Here is a 20,246-nt window from a genome sequence, read left to right as displayed (position 1 = left end):
CATACTGATAACTAAGAAATAACAAATGATACACTTTAATGTTCTTTATTGTAATTGTAAGCTGCTGATTTAGTTAGTTTTAGAGTGTTCTTAGAAGTTTTCACTTGATGGCATTCCTATTTACAGTTTATTTTAGCACATAGAAGACTACATAGTGTCTGATTGTCCATGGAAGCTCTTTGTTTGGTGAAATGGTCTGCAACAGCAAATGGGATGTTGGCTCCGCAATAAAATTTGAAAATAAAAATTCTGCTTTTACCACTCCTGAAATGGAAATTAATTTGTCAGATCAACTTAATGTACTTGAAAATATAAACAATAAATATGTAGTTTTTTGCATGTTAAAATATTACAAAATCATTTAACTGCATTCTCCCTTATGACATTATGCACGTTACATTCATTAAAATTTACGTTTTCATTAATTTCAGTACATATTTTACCAATTTCAAACAAGTGCAATTTGCAGTTCTTTAAATTATGATATGTCTTACCTTCATCACTTGAAGTTGTCAAGAAATTTTGTATTGGCATTGTGACATTCTGTGATTTTTTGCTGCTTTGATGAGCTGCTGATGAAACATGCTTCATAAGATCATTTTTTCTACCATGGTCAATCTTTATATTTTTTATATACAGTCTGCAGAAAGCATGATCTTCGCCTTTCACACTTTTTGTTAGCCAACCTTTGAATTCTGCTTCCTTTTCCCAAGAATTTAGGTACTTGCAGACGTATCTTTTCTTTTTTGGTTTTGAAGGTGTATTTATATATTTTATATATAATTTCCATGCTTAAAAACTTCGTACGTGATAATAATAAGGAATGCCATATTTCCAAAACTTGTTTCCATTTATAAGCCGTTTATAAGGAATAAGGAATCATTCTTTGAGTATTATGAGGTGATAATTTTGGTCGGGGCGTGATCAAATCCAATAAAGCCCAAAGGGCTTAAAAATATTAAAAAAATATTTTAAAATATTTTAAAACAAAAAAGTTGAATTTTTTTTAAAAATTTGCTTCTGGTGACGACCGGAAGTAATGGCGGACATTTATCTGACCATGCTGAACAAGAAAAATGCTATGTCTATCATCTCGGAAAATTTCAGCCCTATATCTTTACTGGTTTTTTAGAAACTTCGCAGACAAAATTTACTTTTAAAAATCGTTTAATGACGATAACCTCCGATTGGAAGTGAATTTTGGAAAATTGTTTTGGTGGTACAAACTTCAGACTACAAAGCATTATCTCTGAAAATTTGAAGGAAATCGAAAGAGTCATATTTGAGAAATCGCCTGCACAAAATGTGGAAGGAATAAAAAAATAAAAACTAGACACAATCTTGTTGTGAGCAACAAGGAGGTCTTCCGTCCGATTTTAAGAAGAGGGAATGACATTGCCCTTGATCTTCGTCGATGAAACATATCTGGAAATGGAGGCTTGATCTACGCGTTATGGATGAAATACAATATACCCCTCTGATGTCACTTTTTTGGGGGATCAGCTCCTTTTTCTTTATTTCAGTTAAAAGGTATTTTTGTGTATCAGTAATAAGTGTTCAGAAACTGATTACCGTTCTTGGGATATCTGGGAAAGATAGTTTTGAGAACCGATCCTATGACTCATTTTAGGGTCCAGATAATAAACAATTTAAGGCTGTAGATTGTTAAGGACATTTTTTAGGCATCCCCTGCTTAATATTGCTTTTCAGAATTTTCCTCCATTTCGAGATATTGAGGATCATAGTTTCGGACTTCTTATTCCTAAAAATCCCTAATTACGTAACGAAAGAGTAAACAATTGCCGTGTAATAGATATAAAACATTTTAAAGAACATAATTGCTTTTCTAACGTATTACAAAATATTTCACAGTTAACCCTTAGGCTGCTATATTTTGCGTGTCAATTGTCATGCTGAAATTTCAGGTCCGGATGGCCGCCACTGCTATGCGGGACTATTGTCGTTTTTCTGTGGTGAGTTATCTAAGATTTCCCAAAGCCTCGCTTTGTACAAAAACACAATGGCTGTTGTTAGGAATGAAATATGATTGGTCAATTGATGTTTTCGGAAGGTTTCTAGAGTTTTTCAGAATTTAAACTAAAGACTATAGAGCGGTAAACTTCCGAGAAATGTTTTGAATTGTAGCCAAAATGGCAAACGAATGAAGCGACGAGAGGAAAGTTTTGAACTTTTTTCACAGTGATAGCAAAGATGAAAATAATTTTGATGAATTAAATCCTGTTGTACATAACTTAGGAGTGGTTAATTTATTGATTAATTTGTCTTCGATGGACTTTGTGCCAAGAAATGACCCAAAATTTGATGCTGATCTTGAGGTAGGCTAGTCACGTGTTGATCCACCGCCATTGAATACCGTATAACGGGTAATTTTTACGTGCTGCTAATTTTCACTAATTTTTACGAGTTTTATAAATCTGTAAAAATTAAACGCGTAAATTTTCACAGAAGTAAAAAAACACCGCACGTAAATTTTCTACATCGTACGTATGAGAGTAATGTTCATGACCTTCAGCTCAGTCCCTGACGGCTATACATGTAGGCATATTTGAGCGTTTTTGGTCACGTGGTGACAACAGTTCAGATCTTTCTATTCAGTCTTGAATATTTCGAGTTTGAGTTAATCGAACTGAGACAAGCACATGGTGTACATCAATGATGATACCCAGATAAATAGGAATAAGTAAAGTGTATATCGCATATGAAATAAAGTAAAATGTATAAACACAATCTTAAATATAAGGAATCGTTAACAGAAAAACGATTTTCTAATTTGTATGTGTGTTAACTGTAACAAAGTCACGGTGAAATTTCCCCTCTTTTACCACAGATGATTTTAATTTTTACGGACAAGTCCAATTCGTAAAAAAATTACGCGTAAAAATTCAAATCACCCTATTTTATGACAAATTCGTAAAAAATCACAGCAGTAAAAATTATCCGTTATACGGTATCTTATTCACCAGAGAGGAAAAATTAAACTCTGAAATGGAGGATTGTGAGCCTTTATCGTTTCTAAATTATTTTATAATGAATGTTCATGGAAATTCTTGTTTAATTGATCAACATCTATACCGAGAGATGTGTGCAGTCCGAGAATGTAAACCAGAAGAACATTAATAAAACCCACATTGATAAAGTGTTTGATGTAATATTTCTTTATTTTTCAGGTATTTTTACCTATAAATTGGTTACCTGATGTTAAAAAATTATATGAATAAAAATGAATCTCACAATGTATGACTTACTGATATACTAAGGAATTTTCACAGACATTACGGTTCTTAAATATGAAAATTGAAGAATGGAACAATAAAAGGCATTAATAAATTTTAATTGATTTTCACATTTGAATGTACCTAGATTGATAAATACAAGTAAAATGAGGAAAATGAGCATTGCATTGACATCTTCAACATTTTCTCTTGCATTTAAATATAAGTTTGGTATCTGTAGCATAAATAGTTGCTGAGATATATTATTTTAAAACTTTGACCATTTACCATTAATTGTAATTAATTAATTCAGCGGCCATCTTGGCCAAATTAAAGCAGCAGCCTAAGGGTTAAAAGTTATAATTAAAGACCGAGAAAAAGAGCACCGCCTTCAATTTACCTGGTAAGGGTACCCCTGTCAATCAACTTAAAATTGAGGCCCCAGATTGGATGTTAGAAAATGATTGACATTCGTTAACTTGTCCTGTGTATACCATGTCTAGCGCTCGTGACAATGATGCAATTAACTTTTGTCTTTTGATGCATACTGTGACGATAAATCGTCATATATTAGCACTATAATCAAAAGAAATATTAAAAAATATGAATTCAAAATAAATTGTACTTTGTTTATGTACCACGTACACCAAACGTGCTGTTCACCTATAGTCTGTCAAGATCATGTGGCGCCGATCATGCATCCATGAAAACGTTGTTTATTAATAAAGATGGTTGTGAATAATTGAGAACAATTAGTTAAATTACATCAAATATTGTGTTCATTTATATCGTTACTTATTATATTTTTTTGAGAAATTTCACGAGTCAAAACCGGAAGAAAAATAAGTATAGATTAGTAGGCTAATTGTTCTCGAACAATTAGAGGTCTTTCCACCGCAATATTTTTAATGAATTGCTAGATTGCTCAATAAGGTATAAAAAAAATTACTATACCTATTATACATGTTGTACTATAAAATGGGAAAAACCACAAAGCCATAAAATGATAAATGATTTTTAAAGAGATTTTTTTTATTTTCAAGCCATTTCTTTTAAGAATTCCATGTTGTATATATCGTAAACATTTATTGAATTACTTTTCTGAATTTTTTCCACTTACTATAAACAAAACTGAGCCAGGTGAATATTCTTTACACAATCATATAAACAGTAAACCTAACAATAGAAAAGAGTGTTCTAGAGGCTAGCTGTCTTTGTACAAAATGAATGGGTTGACTGTTAAAACAAGTTCGACTTGAGTAACCACAGGACTTGATGTGACACCTGGCTGACCCAATTGAATACCTTATTGCGCAATCCAGCAAGCTATTGAAACCCTTACTTTAATTCTGTATTTCAAATGATATGAAAATTAATTAATTAACAGACTTCCAAATGACAATGACCTTTGACCTTTATGTCACTTTGATCGGCCAAGGTAGACGCTTCTATTCCAAGTGGTCCGAACTCTCTATGATAGATAATAAAAAAGATGGAAGTGATTTTATCGAAGTTTCAATACTTTCAGGGGCAATAACTGCTATAAGGGGGGGCTTCAGATCATTTCGGTATAAATGGATTAAAGAACTCTCTAAGTGTACTGAATACATTGGAAAAAATTCCAAGTCTCTTTCTCTTATGGTTTCAGAGGAGTAGTGATAACAAGTATTTAGTATAATAGGGGCAATAACTCCATAATTATTCAAAAGTGTGAGCCAAGGGGCTATATTTCTAAAAGTAGTCCGAAGAAGGGGGCCTCAGATCCTTTCGGTATGAATAGATTGAAGAACCCTTTAATTGTACTAAAAACATTGGTAAAAGTTCCAAGTCTCTATATGGAGTAGCGATAACAAGCATTTCCTTCTCAAGGGGCAATGACTCTGTAAGTTCTGGGAATTTTTTGACACAGGGTCATATGGTACCATAACTTTTAATAAGGAATTACATATAGTTTAAATTGTTTTGATAACCCTAATAACAAAAAACTGACCCCGAGGTGAATAGAAAAAAGAAGAATAACTAGATACGATCTCATTACGAGTAACGAGTAGGTCTTCCGTTAAATTTTTAAACGATACGATTTAAGATATCAATGAAATTTCCGAATTTCCCCTCAACCCCTCCCTTTCAGATAATTTATACGATTGTCCATATCCTTTCACATGCTTAACAAAGAGTTTTGCTTTTTCACATACAGCACATTAAAGATTTAAGATTTTAGTCCCCTAATTACGTCATCAATGGGTGTGGCAATGAGTTTTGCAAACTGATATTGTTACGATCAACAACACTTGTTGAACAAAATATGTTTAATATCAAAAGAACTTTCGTATGATGCCAAGAAAAAGGGGCTGGCCCTTCAATTTAGAGCCAAAAGGGCTCTAAAGTGTTTCTTCCATAGCACTTTACTGAGAAATATTTTGTAATATGTTTAAGAAGCAAAAATGTTCATCTTTCACTTATAATACTATACATTATAAAAATTTTATTATGCGTTACATAATTAGGGGTTTTAAGGGGCCAGAAGTCCGAAACTTTGATCTATTATATCTCAAAAAGGACAAATATTTTGAAAAGCAATACAGAATAAAAGATGCTTAGAATGATGTTTTAAACAATGTTCAATCATATAGTTTCGTTATCTGGCCCCAATAAGGAGATTAGGGGTCGGCCCCTAAAACGTTATATCCCTGATAGCTCAAAAACGGCAAAGAATTTCTAAACACTTGTTGAACAAAATATGTGTAATATCAAAAGACCTTTCATATGATGCCAAGAAAAAGGGGCTGGCCCTTCAATTTAGGGGCCAAAAAGTCTTTCTTCCATAGCACTTTACTGAGAAATATTTTGAAAAGCAATGTTGAATAATAAATGCTTAGAATGATGCGCTTGTCAATATTCAACCATCGAAATTTTGTCATACGGCCCCAATAAGGGGATAAGGGGTCAGCCCCTAAAACGGTTTTTACAAAATAGCTCAATAACAGCAAAGAATTTCTAAACACTTGTTGAACAAAATATGCTATTTAACAATATATTATAATTATTTTATCATGTGTTCCATATTTAGGGGTTTTTAAGGGGTTTTAAGGGACCAGAAGTACAAAACTTTGTTAACATACCTCAAACAGAACAAATATTTTAAAAAGTATCATTTTGAAAATCAATATAGAATAAAATGCTGAGAATGATGTTCCTAACAAAATTCAACCATCAATTTTTTTTGTTGTTGCCCCTATAAGGAGATAAAGGGTCAAATATCAAAGTCAAGGTCATATAACCTTAAAAAAATCCCACAGAAGACCTCCTCGTTGCTCGCAACGAGATCGTGTCTATTATGATTGGATTTTTTTTAATTTGTGGTAATGATGTACATTTATATTATGATTAAATTTCACATTTTATAGGATTGTTATATTATACCCCCGCAAACGAAGTTTAGGGGGGTATATAGGTTTCACCCTGTCCGCCTGTCTGTCTGTCTGTAGACACAACTTTGTCCCCCCTATAGAATTTTTATGGCTTACGGCCATCTAGTTGCCGGATAATCTTTACGGCAAAGACTTCAGTTATCTGAACATGCACGACAAAAAATAGTTCTATTCGAATGTTGCAAAGTTTACTGTTTGTTGTTCATAATAAATATCTTTAAGTAAGATTATATTTTCCATATGTTATTATCACTTATGTTATTGTATCCAATATGAATTGACTTTATTTATATAAACTCGAAATCTAACGCGAATGAACATTAAATGCAGTGTTTTCCCTAGGGCGTTTGTGCATAGAGGTATAGGCCCCCGCCAACATTGCATCAAACAGTGCCGCCATGCTTTCCGCTATGCATACTTATATGTATTATAAGCAAAAAATCTTTTCCCAAATTTTTCAGATCCTAACAGTGATAAGTAAATGTAAAGTTGTCGTTATTTCATTCAATCTTCATAAAAACGTTTGCACCCGCAGAGAGCGTCGCTAACTTCGATCGACATCCATCTCAGCAAGGGGGAAAGTGTTTAACGGTTAAAGAACTGAACTTATGATTGAGATATATTGAAACTGGGATTATAAATCGATAATAAATGCATAAATAGAGGAGCAATTACTACTTATTTTAATATAATGTGCCTTCTTCGACACCTCCGCCATTATCGAATGTTGGGGATTTTCCAAGATCTAAAAATAGCACAATGTTCCCTTGGTTGTGCTATGATTGAACTGTTTATTTGTCGTAAAAATATTGGAAACTTGAGACCAAATGTACTCAAATAAGAAAACAACATACAGTTAAGCTTGATTGCAAGTCATATACGGAAGCGATGTCACATTACTATAACATAGAGACATTGTATAGTATGCCTCTGAAAATGACTGTGTACACATGTCATGTGAAGAGAGACTGACTGCAAAGTTATTGTGCAGTAATTAATTTTACCGTATTTCACGGAATTTAGGTCGATACGGTTTATTGGGCGAAGGAGGCCGTTTTCAGCCATAAAATAAAAAAAAGTATAAATAGGTCGACTTCGAAGAATTGGTCGAAAAATTACGGCTAGTTCTAATGAATAAATGGTTTAAACCAATAACGTTATCATATAGTAGCCTTTAATCTTATTTCACAGTTTTAAACAAAAGGGAAATAAAATGTATTTCTTGAAAACATCGTAAGAAAATGTCTGAAATTGCGTCAAAATTTTCAAACCAAATAATTCAGTACGGCCGGTTTTAATTTAAGATCGTTTTTTATTACTTCCCTGCCATGTGTACAAACTGGTGTTAACTGGGGGATAGTTACCTAGCCTGGAGGCATGACTACGGTAGCACATGCCACCCTGTGTCTCTATGTGACTTTTTACTGTGTATATACACACGAGTCAACCTCTGATCTTATTGAAGCCTGCAGGCATGAGTAGCACGTGCCGAGAGTTCAACTGTGTATAAATAAAGTCAGCGCTACCCAGACTGATTTCAGAGACACCTGGCTAAAATTTCATCGAAAGTTTTATGTTGAATATACAGAAAAAGACTTGTTCATGTATTCTATTATGAAAACAAATTTTTTTTTTTTTTTATTTCTACCCGACGATATTTCCCCCCGTAATTACCCTTTGTACGGTTCTCATTTTACTTTTACCGCGCGAAATCGATTTCCTGTTTATCGTAAGCACACGATCAAAATGCATGACAGCATTTAATGATTCAGTCAGTGATCTAAGTAAGAAATGTAAGAAGAAATAAATCGATTTACATTTAATTTTGTTTAAATGATAAATTACTACAGTATATTGATTAAAATCCATACGATTTTTACACAGAAATTCAAGCAGTATTACAATAAACACTCATGATTTTATTGGAGGGTTGCATAAACTTTTGCAAAATTCCAGCCAAAAAAAAAAAACATAAATTGGGCGAAGCGATGAATAGGGCGAGGTCCACATGTCAGGGGAAAAAAGTATCGACCTAAATTCCGTGAAATACGGTAATTAAATTTGGTGTCAAAACAAGTTTGCTGTAATTGCATAGTTCTGCCTGTTTCTTGCCCCCCCCCCCCCCCTCCAAAGAGTTTATCTCTGTACAAAGGGAAAAAATAAAACAGAAGGTGTTAGAGCTGCCTTGTGAATCTATCTTTCTTATAAAAGCTTGTGAAGGTCAGCCTCTTAAAAAAGTAGAAAAAAAAACCAGAAAAATAGGAATAAATATACATTTACGAAATACAAATAGAATGGAATAATACTTGTTGGTGTAGATTTCATGAGAATTCATTAATTATAGTACATAACATGCAGTACATTTCATCATTTGGTTATATTATTTTTACGCGCAGTGATTTCGCGCTGGCTGTGGTGCTGTTAGTCGCACAGTGCTGTCCGTGCACCAACTCTCGCGCAAGTTCATAGTGCGTAGGAATACAAGGTATACTGATATTTGAGAGCATGTTGGTTTTAAGTGTTTTTGTGTCCTATGTAGTTGAATGAATTTACAGTTAATGTACTTCAGTCGTTGGATAAAAAAAAGAAAAAAATTGTCTCATATTGAAGTTTGAGTCTGACATCATCATAACTATTTCATGCAGTCCATGATTTTCCTAAAAGCAATGGTGGTTTCAACCAATTAATAAAAGAGGCGTCTAGATTTCAATCCTGTCTGTTCGGTCACTAAGGTTCGACCAATCAACAAATGGGGCATGTTGATATCGGTCCTGTTAGTTTCTATAGATCTATGAATTACATGTAGCTAGTTACTTTCTATAGAGCTATAAATAAACTAAAGTTTCCGTAAGAAATAGAGGGAATCATACTCGATCCATGTAAATATAGTCATATCAAACCCGTAAGCCATTATTGCCCTTCAGGCCTTTGATTTATTATTGCATGGAACAGTTTGAAAATTTGTACATATGTTGAACAACATCTGAAGATGTGCACCTGCAATTTTTTTTTAAGATCAGACAAGATTTAATGATTTTATGACAGTTTTCATTTTCCTTATTCTATATATTGTACACTGATGTTGAAAAGTAAGGGAGGTAATCCTTACAGATTTTATTAATTAATTAATAGTATTAAAACACTCTAAAATATATTTATATAAATACATCTAGATGGAGGTTTTTTGTCTTTATGTCTTAATTAATAAAATGTTTTATTTTTTTATAAGTATTCTATCAACTGACAATGCAAAGTTTTTGTTTGTCAATGATAAATTCTTAGGAGCTAATAAGAACATCAAAGACAAGTGTGGCTGCATGCATGAATTCATTTGTCCCAAGGGAGCCATAATCTGAGCCATGGTTCAGATGGAGCATGTGTTTAGGGGAAATTGATAATCTGTAAAATGGGTGATGGTTTTGGGGCTATTTTAAAACTGTTTCATGTAAACCAAAAGTTCTATCATTATAAGCAAATAAATAATATCATTATTAATAAAGAAGTTAAACTATTTTTAGAGGTTGTTTAAATATATTTGTCAAGTAAATTGATGAAGTGACCCTAATGGGCATTAATTAAGGCCCCGCAAGGATTTGCGGGTGCCCTATAGTAATCACTCTGTCCGTCCATCCTTCTGTCCATCCGTCTGTCACTCTTCCGTCCACAAATTTCCTGTTTTTTTCTAATAACTTTTTTTATGGTTGCCCAATCAAGTTCAAATTTGGTATGGTAGTTCAGTAGGCAGAAATACATATTTTGATGCTAAGTTTGGTTCTCTATGTCTTCTGGTTTGGAGCTGGGGTGGTGGGGTAGATTCCTTAACTATGCATAAGAATGAATGGGCAAAGAGAGATAACTGCTGAGAATGTTACCATTGTATACTAGGAAGGCTGTGCAATATTTGTCATTTGAGATTAATTAACCTTTCACAGGAAGAAAATCCTAAGCTTTATCTTTATCTGTCACATTGAGATTAATTACTGCACTGCCTGTGTCTGCACATGAACTTTGCTTTGAAATTAAGGTCAATTTTGAATGATGTGTAGTATTGTGTACATTCTTTGAAATATGGATTTAAAATATAATATTTATACTTTATTTTGAAGAAAATACCGTACACAATGATTTATGATAAGTTTATTGAATTCTAAAATCAAGATATATATTAAGATATCCTTTTTCACTATTTTATTTTTTTAATTATTTATTTTTTTCTGCCTAGCTTAATGCTGTTAATTTAACAGGTAATCAGATAATAACGGACATTTTGTCATTTCTGAAAAAAAAACAAATCTTATTGTAAATTTAGAAGAAAAGGATGAGAGAGCAGAACAATTAACCCCCTGGGATTAATTAACTTGCCTGCTGCAGAAAATTTAGAGGATTATCTCAATCTGTCATATGAAGATTAATGAACACCTTTGTCTGCAACTGATGTTTGTTTTGAAGTTGAAGTCAACCCTGGGTGATACAATGTATTTGCATTCACCGAAGGCTTGCATTTTATAAAACACCTGTTTAAATCTTTTTTAAATACACATTTAATTTAGTTTTTTTTATAAGACATGAGGTTATCCCTGTTTTATGCAGATACAAGGTTACTATTTAGAGTTTTTGGACATTCAGGAACTATCTTGAAATTTTAAAAATACAGTTGTTACTTATAATTATGTCTCCCCTTTCAAAGGGGAGACATATTGTTTTTGTCGACTTTCTTATTCTTCTTCTTATTCTTCTTATTCTTCTTATTCTTCTTATTCTTCTTCATCCAAATTTGTCCAAGCCGTAACTTAAATACCCTTTGACATTAAGACTTCAAACTTAGAACATAGGTAGATGGTATTGAGAAGGAGTGCACGCCACCAAAATTTTTGACCTTGACCTATTTTCTTTTTCAAGGTCAAGCGTTTTATAAAAAATAGAGTTTGGACTATAACACAAGATTCCTTAAACATACAAACTTTTAACTTGTATCATAGATAGATGGTATATAGTCCAGTTGAACCTTACCAAAATTTTTGACCTTGACCTTAAAATTTTATTTCAAGGTCAAATCAGAAAAAACTTCATTGTTCACCTCCTAAATATTCTTTGACAGAAGGACTTCAAACTTTACACAAAGAACAATTATAATACACTGAGGTGTACTATTGATAAATATTTGACCTTGACCTTGTTTTACTCAAGGTCAACTTGAGAAAAAATAATTAAATTTTGTCTGGGTGGTACCTTAGATACCTTTTGACATTAAGACTTCAAACTTTTAACGTAGGTAGATGGTATTAAAAAAAAGTGCAGGCTATCAAAATTTTTGACCTTGACCTATTATCTTCTTTAAGGTCAAGCGTTTTATAAAAAATATAGTCTGGACCATAACACAAGACTCCTTTATCATACAATCTTTTAACTTGTATCATACATAGATGGTATATAGTCCAGTTCAACCTTACCAAAATTTTTGACCTTGACCTAAAAATTATATTTCAAGGTCAAATTAGAAAAAACTTCATTGTTCTCCTCCTAAATATTCTTTGACAGAAGGACTTCAAACTTTACACAAAGAACAATTATAATACACTGAGGTGTACCATTGATAAATATTTGACCTTGACCTTGTTTTACTCAAGGTCAAATTAAAAATAATTAAATTTTGTCTGGGTGGTAACTTGGATAGCTTTTGACATTAAGGCTTCAAACTTGGAACATAGGTAGATGGTATTGAGAAGGAGTGCACGCCTCCATAATTTTTGACCTTGACCAATCTTGTGTCTCAAGTTAATTCATTTTCTAAACTGTATCATATATGGATGATATCTAACATATAGCTGACTTCATTCTTTTTCACTTATTAAATTTGCCCCATATTACAATCCTTTGTGAGAAGGGGAGACATGTGTTTTTTTGTATAAAAAAACAATACCCACTAGTTTTCATATTTTTTTTTTTAATGTAATCAAAGTAAACTCTCATTCCATGAGCTGCACCCTTATATTTTTACCCCTCAGTTTAACACTTTAATTGTTGGATGAAAATCATATCCAACTACAAATCATGAGATCCTATTTATTGCAGTTCTTTACATTTTATGCCGGGCATTTATTTTTCATCATTGTTAATATAAAGAGGATGGAATTCAAAGCTTTTTTCACTTCTGTATATTAATTGTCATAGCGGGGCCCTTCCTGACTGGTCAGTTTTCTAGTTTAAATGAAATTCAAAATTACAGATATGAATGTAGTGTTTTGGCAATTTTAAAATTGTTTGTATTATTAAATTTTCTTTTTTTTTTACATATTTTTACATAGTATGGTAAGTAAGGTGTTCCGTTTCCGGAAGACCTTGTACTGATTCTGATGGTAATTCTTCATTATTATAATTCTTCTTCTAGACGTTTTTAAAACCTCAATAACTTATTTGTTTGTCATTCGATTTCATTCAAATTTTCACGGTATATTGTAAATTAAATTAGATTTCTAATGCACAAAAAAAAATTGAAATCGCAACTTCCGGTTTTGAGTTATTCCTCTTTTTCTAAAATTTTAGGGACATTAGTTTCCAGACAAAGGCTCCCAAATGGTCCGTGGCAAATAATGTAAAGTTAAAAATCTTTATTATTGACACTTTGAATATTGTTCTCCGATTTTTGTATTTTAGTTTTTTCCAATTATTCCTATCAAATTAATCAATCAAAATCTATGTGTTAAAAATAGCAAAATTTTTCTCATGTTTTAGCTTCCTTACTTTTTAGTTTGAACTATTTCCTAAATACATATAGAACAAAAGCTGTGCATAATGTTAAGGGCTTTCATTTGACACCAATAAAAAAGGGCTGGTCCCTTAAATTAAGGGCCAGTAGCACTTAAAGGATTTTGCTTAATAACTCAAAAACGGTTAGGATTTCGATATGGCTGTCGCTGATATAGTTGTTTGTTGGGATCTCATGAAGGTCGTTACAATGTTATTTTGTAAGTTATTTGTGTAGTAAGAGTTTAAAAAGCTTTACATGTTAACATGTACCTGTTTTCATTTGGCAAGTTAACGAAAGTGTTTGTGCATAAAACTGGCATAAAGTTACCACAGAAAGTTTGATGGTTTATACAGGGTGCTTTAATTCATGAAAAAAAAATTAGAACACATGTTTTTTTTTAAAAAGAAGTTTAAGTTATTGTTGTTTAGTTCTTGCAGTGCGCAATCCTTAAAGACCAGAATAGGAAAACAAAACATTATTTTTCTTTTATAGTAAAATACAAATATGTATTGAAAAAAATTCTATGCATTACATTTTAGTTATCATACTGCATGCATTTAAAATCCACCTTGAATCCACAGGCGCCAAGCTCGTTTTAAGATTAATTTCAATGTAACCATAAATAAAGAAAGGGGTCAAACTCTGACCCAGATAAAAAACTACCAGCTCGCTTCAAAGCCTAATAAATCAATTAATTTTTAAAACACTCGCAATATGCATGTATTTTTGGGAGTTGATTTTAATCAACTCTCCTATGCAGTTACTCTGACAAACCGAAAGTGAAACAGTGTTTGGACCTAAGCACAAATTATCACCGCTGACAAGACGTAGATCTTGAAAATAATAGATTAATTCGGTGTACTGTATGCTGTACCATTGTTTTTCAAAAGAAACGTATTTATAAATACCTTGAAAATAGTCAGATTTTATATAGTTCGAGCAATTTAATTGTTTTTTTGTAATTGTATGTAATCCTACGCCAAAGTTCTATATAGTCTTGTTCAACCAGACGCTCGGCTGTCTCCATAAATCTACGACAAGCAGAGAGTCTCTCTTGGTAGTCGGAGATTAACGGAGACAGCCGAGTGTCTGGTTGAACGAGACTAGAGTTCAATATTGCTTGAATCCAGACGTGTACAATTTTTAGACACATTTCGATTACTGATACACAGTTTGATGGAATTAATTCTATCTTTGAATATTACACAACATTATTCATGTGGGGTTTTCTCGAAATTCTTGTCGGAAAAGTTTAATAATTTATATTATAAAAATGTGCGTAATTCAAATACGGAATAGAAACTACTTGCCAGGCAAAATACCATATCGTTGATTTTAAAATTGATAATAATCAATAAAATCAACTCCCGACAGTACTTCAGTTCTTTGATTCATAAAAGTAATGTCTGAGATACACTCATGCTGAATTTCAAGTTGATGGGTCTTGAAATAGCGGAGATATACGTCATTATTCTCTCGAAGTCGCCAGTTTATTTTTATTTGGACATTTACCGGTCCATGGCTCACGATGGGATTTTGCCTATGACACAGCGGTGTTGCAACAAGTCGAGAAACATACACACTAATCTTTTAAAAATTAGAAAGATTTTATTACAGAAGTTACATGTTTTTTTTAAGGCAGTTCATTTTTAAAAAAAGATACATTTCCTTACATGAATCATGAGTACATGTATATAACAATCCTTGCTACCCTTAAAAATTTAACTCACCATTAAACTTCTCATTGTTTAAACCCCTGTCACAGTGTACCTGCGTCCTCACGGTGACCCCACTGCGTCATTGAATAATGTAAAACGCCATGGTAACCAAACTAGAGTCTCCTACGGCACCGTAACAACGCAACGGCATCTTCGTTTGCCGCGGTGGGATATCCTAGAACATTTTAGAATGCCATTCGACGGCGCGCACTTTGAACATGCACAAAGTACGCGCCGTGGATCTGCGTTCTGATAAACACGTCGTAGAAGTGGTTTAAGGTCGCTGTGACAGGGCCGTAAAGTCTCCAACAGCACATGTGCACGCATTCAGCGCGCAGAGCACGCCGTGGATGTGAGGTAAAAACTACTAGCACGTCATGAGCGCTTGGCGGATACCCAGCGAGAGCGCAGTCAATCGCCAAGTAGAACTCTGTTGAAACGTAGTTGGAAGCTCTGTAAGAACATCTCAGTCGCCGTCAGGATGCCGTGACATTTTCACTTGTAAAATTTTAAAATAAAATTGTATATTTTTTCTGAATTTTCCTAGCGATCCTACGGCGATTCCATGAATTTTACAACGCCGCGAATACGCCCTGGGAACGCTACTTGGTGTGACAGGGCCTTAAAGAGTTTTCAAAACAATTACACAAATTCGACAAATAGTTTTACTTAAACATTTTCTTCCTGTCTTTATACAGGCTTTCAATCACAACACGTTTTTATAGCAAAAGCAGAAGTGAAATTTTAGTCATTAGTCATTATAATCGTTTGACACCAAATCATATAAATTTTCAACTCTCAGCAACAACGGAAGACCTACTCATGGCTTTGCAACAAGCTCTGCTCTAGTTATGGTAATTTTTTGGGAGTTTATTAAATTTAACAAGCTCATCAAAGAAAATCATAGTCCAATGGGATCAATTTTCTGATATGGAATTCCATTGTGCCATAGGAGAAAGTGAGGAAAATTTGAAACAACCAATTGCATCTGTTAAGACTCTTATTAGAAAGATATTGAAAGTTTTATCAACAGAAGAGCATTGCTTGGCTACCGGTATTACCATTTACTGCAAAAGGAGGGGTTATTGTCATTTTGTTGGTTTTTCTTGAAATCAATTAAATTAAAAAAAAATATATCATCAGATACATACATTTGGAAATGTATTACTGTTATAGATATGTATTTACAGTTAAATTCTGACAATTTTGATTTTAATTTTTCTTTGTTAAATAATTTTTATTTTTTTTACAATTCTAGAATTTTTTTTTTTGTATGTGTTCCAAACCTTAATTATTCAATTCAATTATTTGTCCCATTTGAAATTAGCCTTGCGAGGGTATTAGTCCCATTAGGACAGCTCTAGTTTAATTAAAATGTTTGGCAATATATTTCTTCTTTTTTTTATCAAATGATGATTCATGTGATTTTTAGCTCACCGAGATGAAGTCAGGGGGAGCTTATGCTATACCCTCGGCGTCGGCGTCCGGACCTGGTTAAAGTTTTTGTTGCAGGTCCTGTATCTAAGCTATTACTTGTTCTATTTTCACCAAACTTGCATGGATGATGCATCTGGACCTACTTATGGACTTGAAAGACTTGGATGCTGAATCTGAGCTATAGGTTACAGATGCTGAAGGAGGTTAAGGTTTTTAGAGCTGGTTAAAGTTTTTGTTGGAGGTGCCCTCTGATGATTATATCTTAGTTACTTCTTGTCTTAATTTCACCAGACTTCCATGGATGGTGCGTCTTATGATACTGATGCACCTGACAGGCTTGAATGCTGAATCTTAGCCATAGGTTTCGGATGCTGGAGGAGGTTAAGGTTTTTAGAGCTGGTTCAAGTATTTGAAACAGGTGCCCTCTGATGATTATATCTTAGTTATTACTCGTCCTAACTTCACCAAACTTCCATGGATGGTGCGTCTTATGATACTGATGCACCAGACAGGCTTGAATGCTGGGTCTGAGCCATAGGTTTCAGATGCTGGATATGGTTAAAGTATTTGGAACAGGTCACATGTTTAATAGATAATAGTACTATTTCAAACTTGCATATTAAACTGTAATATGAATGAATCACAGAGGAAGCTTCAGATGCAGAGCTTGATCTCGATTATCAAGGATGCTAAAAAATATATCTTAGTTATTACAGGTCCTAACTTCACCAGACTTGAATGGATGGTGTGTCTTATGATACAGATGCACCTGACAGGCATGGATGTTGAATTTGAGCCATAGGTTGCGGATGCTGGAGCAGGTTAAGTTTTAATTGCTAGTGCCCTCTGATGATGATATCTTAGTTATTACTGGTCTGAACTTCACCAAACTTGCATGGAGATGCGTCTTATGTATACTGATGCACCTGACAGGCTTGAATGCTGAATCTAAGCCATAGGCTTCGGATGCTGGATGAGGTTTAGTTTTTTTGGAACAGGTCACATGTTTTATAGATGATAGCTTGCATAGTTGATTTAACTATATGATAAATGAAACACAGAGGTTGCTTTAGATGCAGAGCCTGATCTCCATTATCAAGGATGCTAAAGAAATCTCCTACCTCACTCAAACCTGCTTGATAGATAGATGTGTTTGTTGATAAATGATATAACATGATTCCTATGATATAGTATTGTATGGTATGAAACAATATTGTTTAATATGATACAATATAATATCATATGTAATATTATAAAAAGTTATATGATACGATATGATATTGTATCAATTTTTTTGATGATTTATGTTATGATATTGTATCATGATATTGTTATGTATAGTATTGTATATTATGATACAATATTGTATAATACTATATTGTATTATTAATTTATTATTTTATCACAAGATACTATTACATAAGATATTGCAAAATATAATATTGTATCCTATGATACAATATTGTATATTCTATAATATTGTATCATACGATATTAATATGATATTAGTTTCTGTAATATAGAATTATATCACATGAAATTGTATAAAATGATACTGATATATACAATATTGTAGGATTTGATATCGGTTTATAATATGATATATTATCACATGAAATTGTAGTGTATGATATTGTATAATATATTATTGTATCATATGATACAATATGTATAATATATTATTGTATTATATAATATTTTACTTTATCACATAATATTGTATCATTTGATATGATACAATGATGAACATATCAAATTATATTTTATCATATGATACAATATCATATTATGTATCAAAAATGATACAGTATCATACAATATCATACTATATTATACAATATAATATCATTTGTTTCAATATTATGATGTATTATGTAATATGATATTGTAATATTTTACTATATTGTTTTATATATTATGATATTGTATTATGTGATCAAATACAATAACGTATAACACAATACAATGTCATATCATACGTTACAATATCATATCTCATCATTGTTTATTATGATATTTTATTGTATTATATGATATATGTTGTAAATATGATAGGATGCAATATTTGATTTTATATTATTGTATTGATTAACATATGAACATATGATTATCATACAATTTTTTAACAGATGATATACGATTTTGTGTCAAAACAGAATCCATGAATATCCAAGATCATAAAGTATGATTTTCATTTGATATGATAAAGGTGGTCTCATAAAGGTGAAGTCTTATAAGGGTGATGTCTCGTCTCGGTGAGCTTTGTAATCTGTGATTACCTATGTTTATAAAATTGCCAATGTATCATTTTGTATGAATAGTTTGGCTTTACATTTTTTGTATCATATAATGATATAGAGAGACCTCAAGAGTGGCCTCCTGCACATAAATAAGTTCTGTAATCTTTGATTACTTATGTTTTCTTATTTGATTTCAGATCCTCATATCAAAATCATTGGACTCACAGAAGATGTGAAAAATGCAAAAGATCAAATTTTGTCAATACTTGATACAAAGGTATTTTCAAAAGTGTATTCATATTAAAAGTGTGATTTTTGAAAGAATGTTGAGATATAAGATTAAACTATATTTTTGCATAGAGTTGGCCACCATTCCTCTTCTTGAGGAATCAGCATACCATATTTTACATAATGCCATTTTTGAAAATTTACTGAATTTCTAAATTTTTCACAAACAATGGTTGTGCTTCTTTATTGTAAAAACAAAGCTGCTTTGGTTGTGCATCTTTATAATAAAATTAACCAAGTAATATTGAAGCTTCGTCGATATTGTACAGACCCTGAAACGTACTACTACACCACACGCTCGCTGCACGCTCGCTAAACGGTTCACACGAAACGCTGAACGGTTTACACGAAACGCTGCACGCTTTGCCTGAAACGCTAAACGATTAACTAGAAACGCTGAACGGTTTACACGAAACGATTCTCGCACGAAACGATTTACTCACTTTTCACACGCTTTGGACACGCTTTTATCCTGATTGATTCGGGTCCTCTCGGGTTTTTACCCTGACTCTGTTAGTAAGAATTAATTTTAAGAAAACACGAAATAATAGAAATACTGATATTAGAAACATTTATGTACATAAGTATTGAATTGATTAATTAAATAAATTTGGTACTTATAGTTAAAGCAAAAAAATATTTATTCACAGAATTAGCCAAAAATATTACTTCTATAAATATATTTATTGCTCAACAGAAATATCCATAATTCTTATTAGTCCCGTAAATAATAAAAATTCCAGAGAAAGAAGTTACCGTAACACAATATTCAATACCAAAAATAAAATCTGTATGAGTACAAACTGAAATCGGTTTTTCAGTATTCGGCGGGATTTGTTTTTTCTTTTCACATTAATATTTTTATTGGTTTCAGAGAATACGATGTAAAAATACTAACCGTAAATAAAACTTTTAATTATTTACATTGATAATTTTGAAAGTTATATAAAATAAAATTAGTCACATAAGTTAGAAAAATGCTATTAAACAACTGATTAATTTTTTTTTATGTCGAATCATTTGCGTAAATAAATGTTCCGTACATAATATCACAGAAAAAAATCAATGGATTAAACCATAAAGAAAGTTGTCATTACTATTTCGGATTTCGGAAAGAACAAAAAATAAAAAATGATTTAGATTTTTGTTTC

General features: G+C 32.3%; 1 protein-coding gene across 1 annotated transcript in view; it reads left to right on the top strand.

Moving 5' to 3' along the window:
- Positions 1-20,246, top strand: part of LOC105325916 (protein bicaudal C homolog 1-A) — a 294,873-nt gene that overhangs the window by 45,406 nt on the left and 229,221 nt on the right. The window contains exon 4 of the mRNA XM_034458287.2: positions 19,005-19,084. Within this exon, the coding sequence (XP_034314178.2) occupies positions 19,005-19,084 (80 nt within the window). The remainder of the gene's footprint in view (positions 1-19,004; positions 19,085-20,246) is intronic.

This window comes from Magallana gigas, chromosome 7, assembly GCF_963853765.1.
Source record: "Magallana gigas chromosome 7, xbMagGiga1.1, whole genome shotgun sequence".
In the NCBI taxonomy this organism is placed as follows: domain Eukaryota; kingdom Metazoa; phylum Mollusca; class Bivalvia; order Ostreida; family Ostreidae; genus Magallana; species Magallana gigas.
This window is presented reverse-complemented; position numbering and strand designations above follow the sequence as displayed.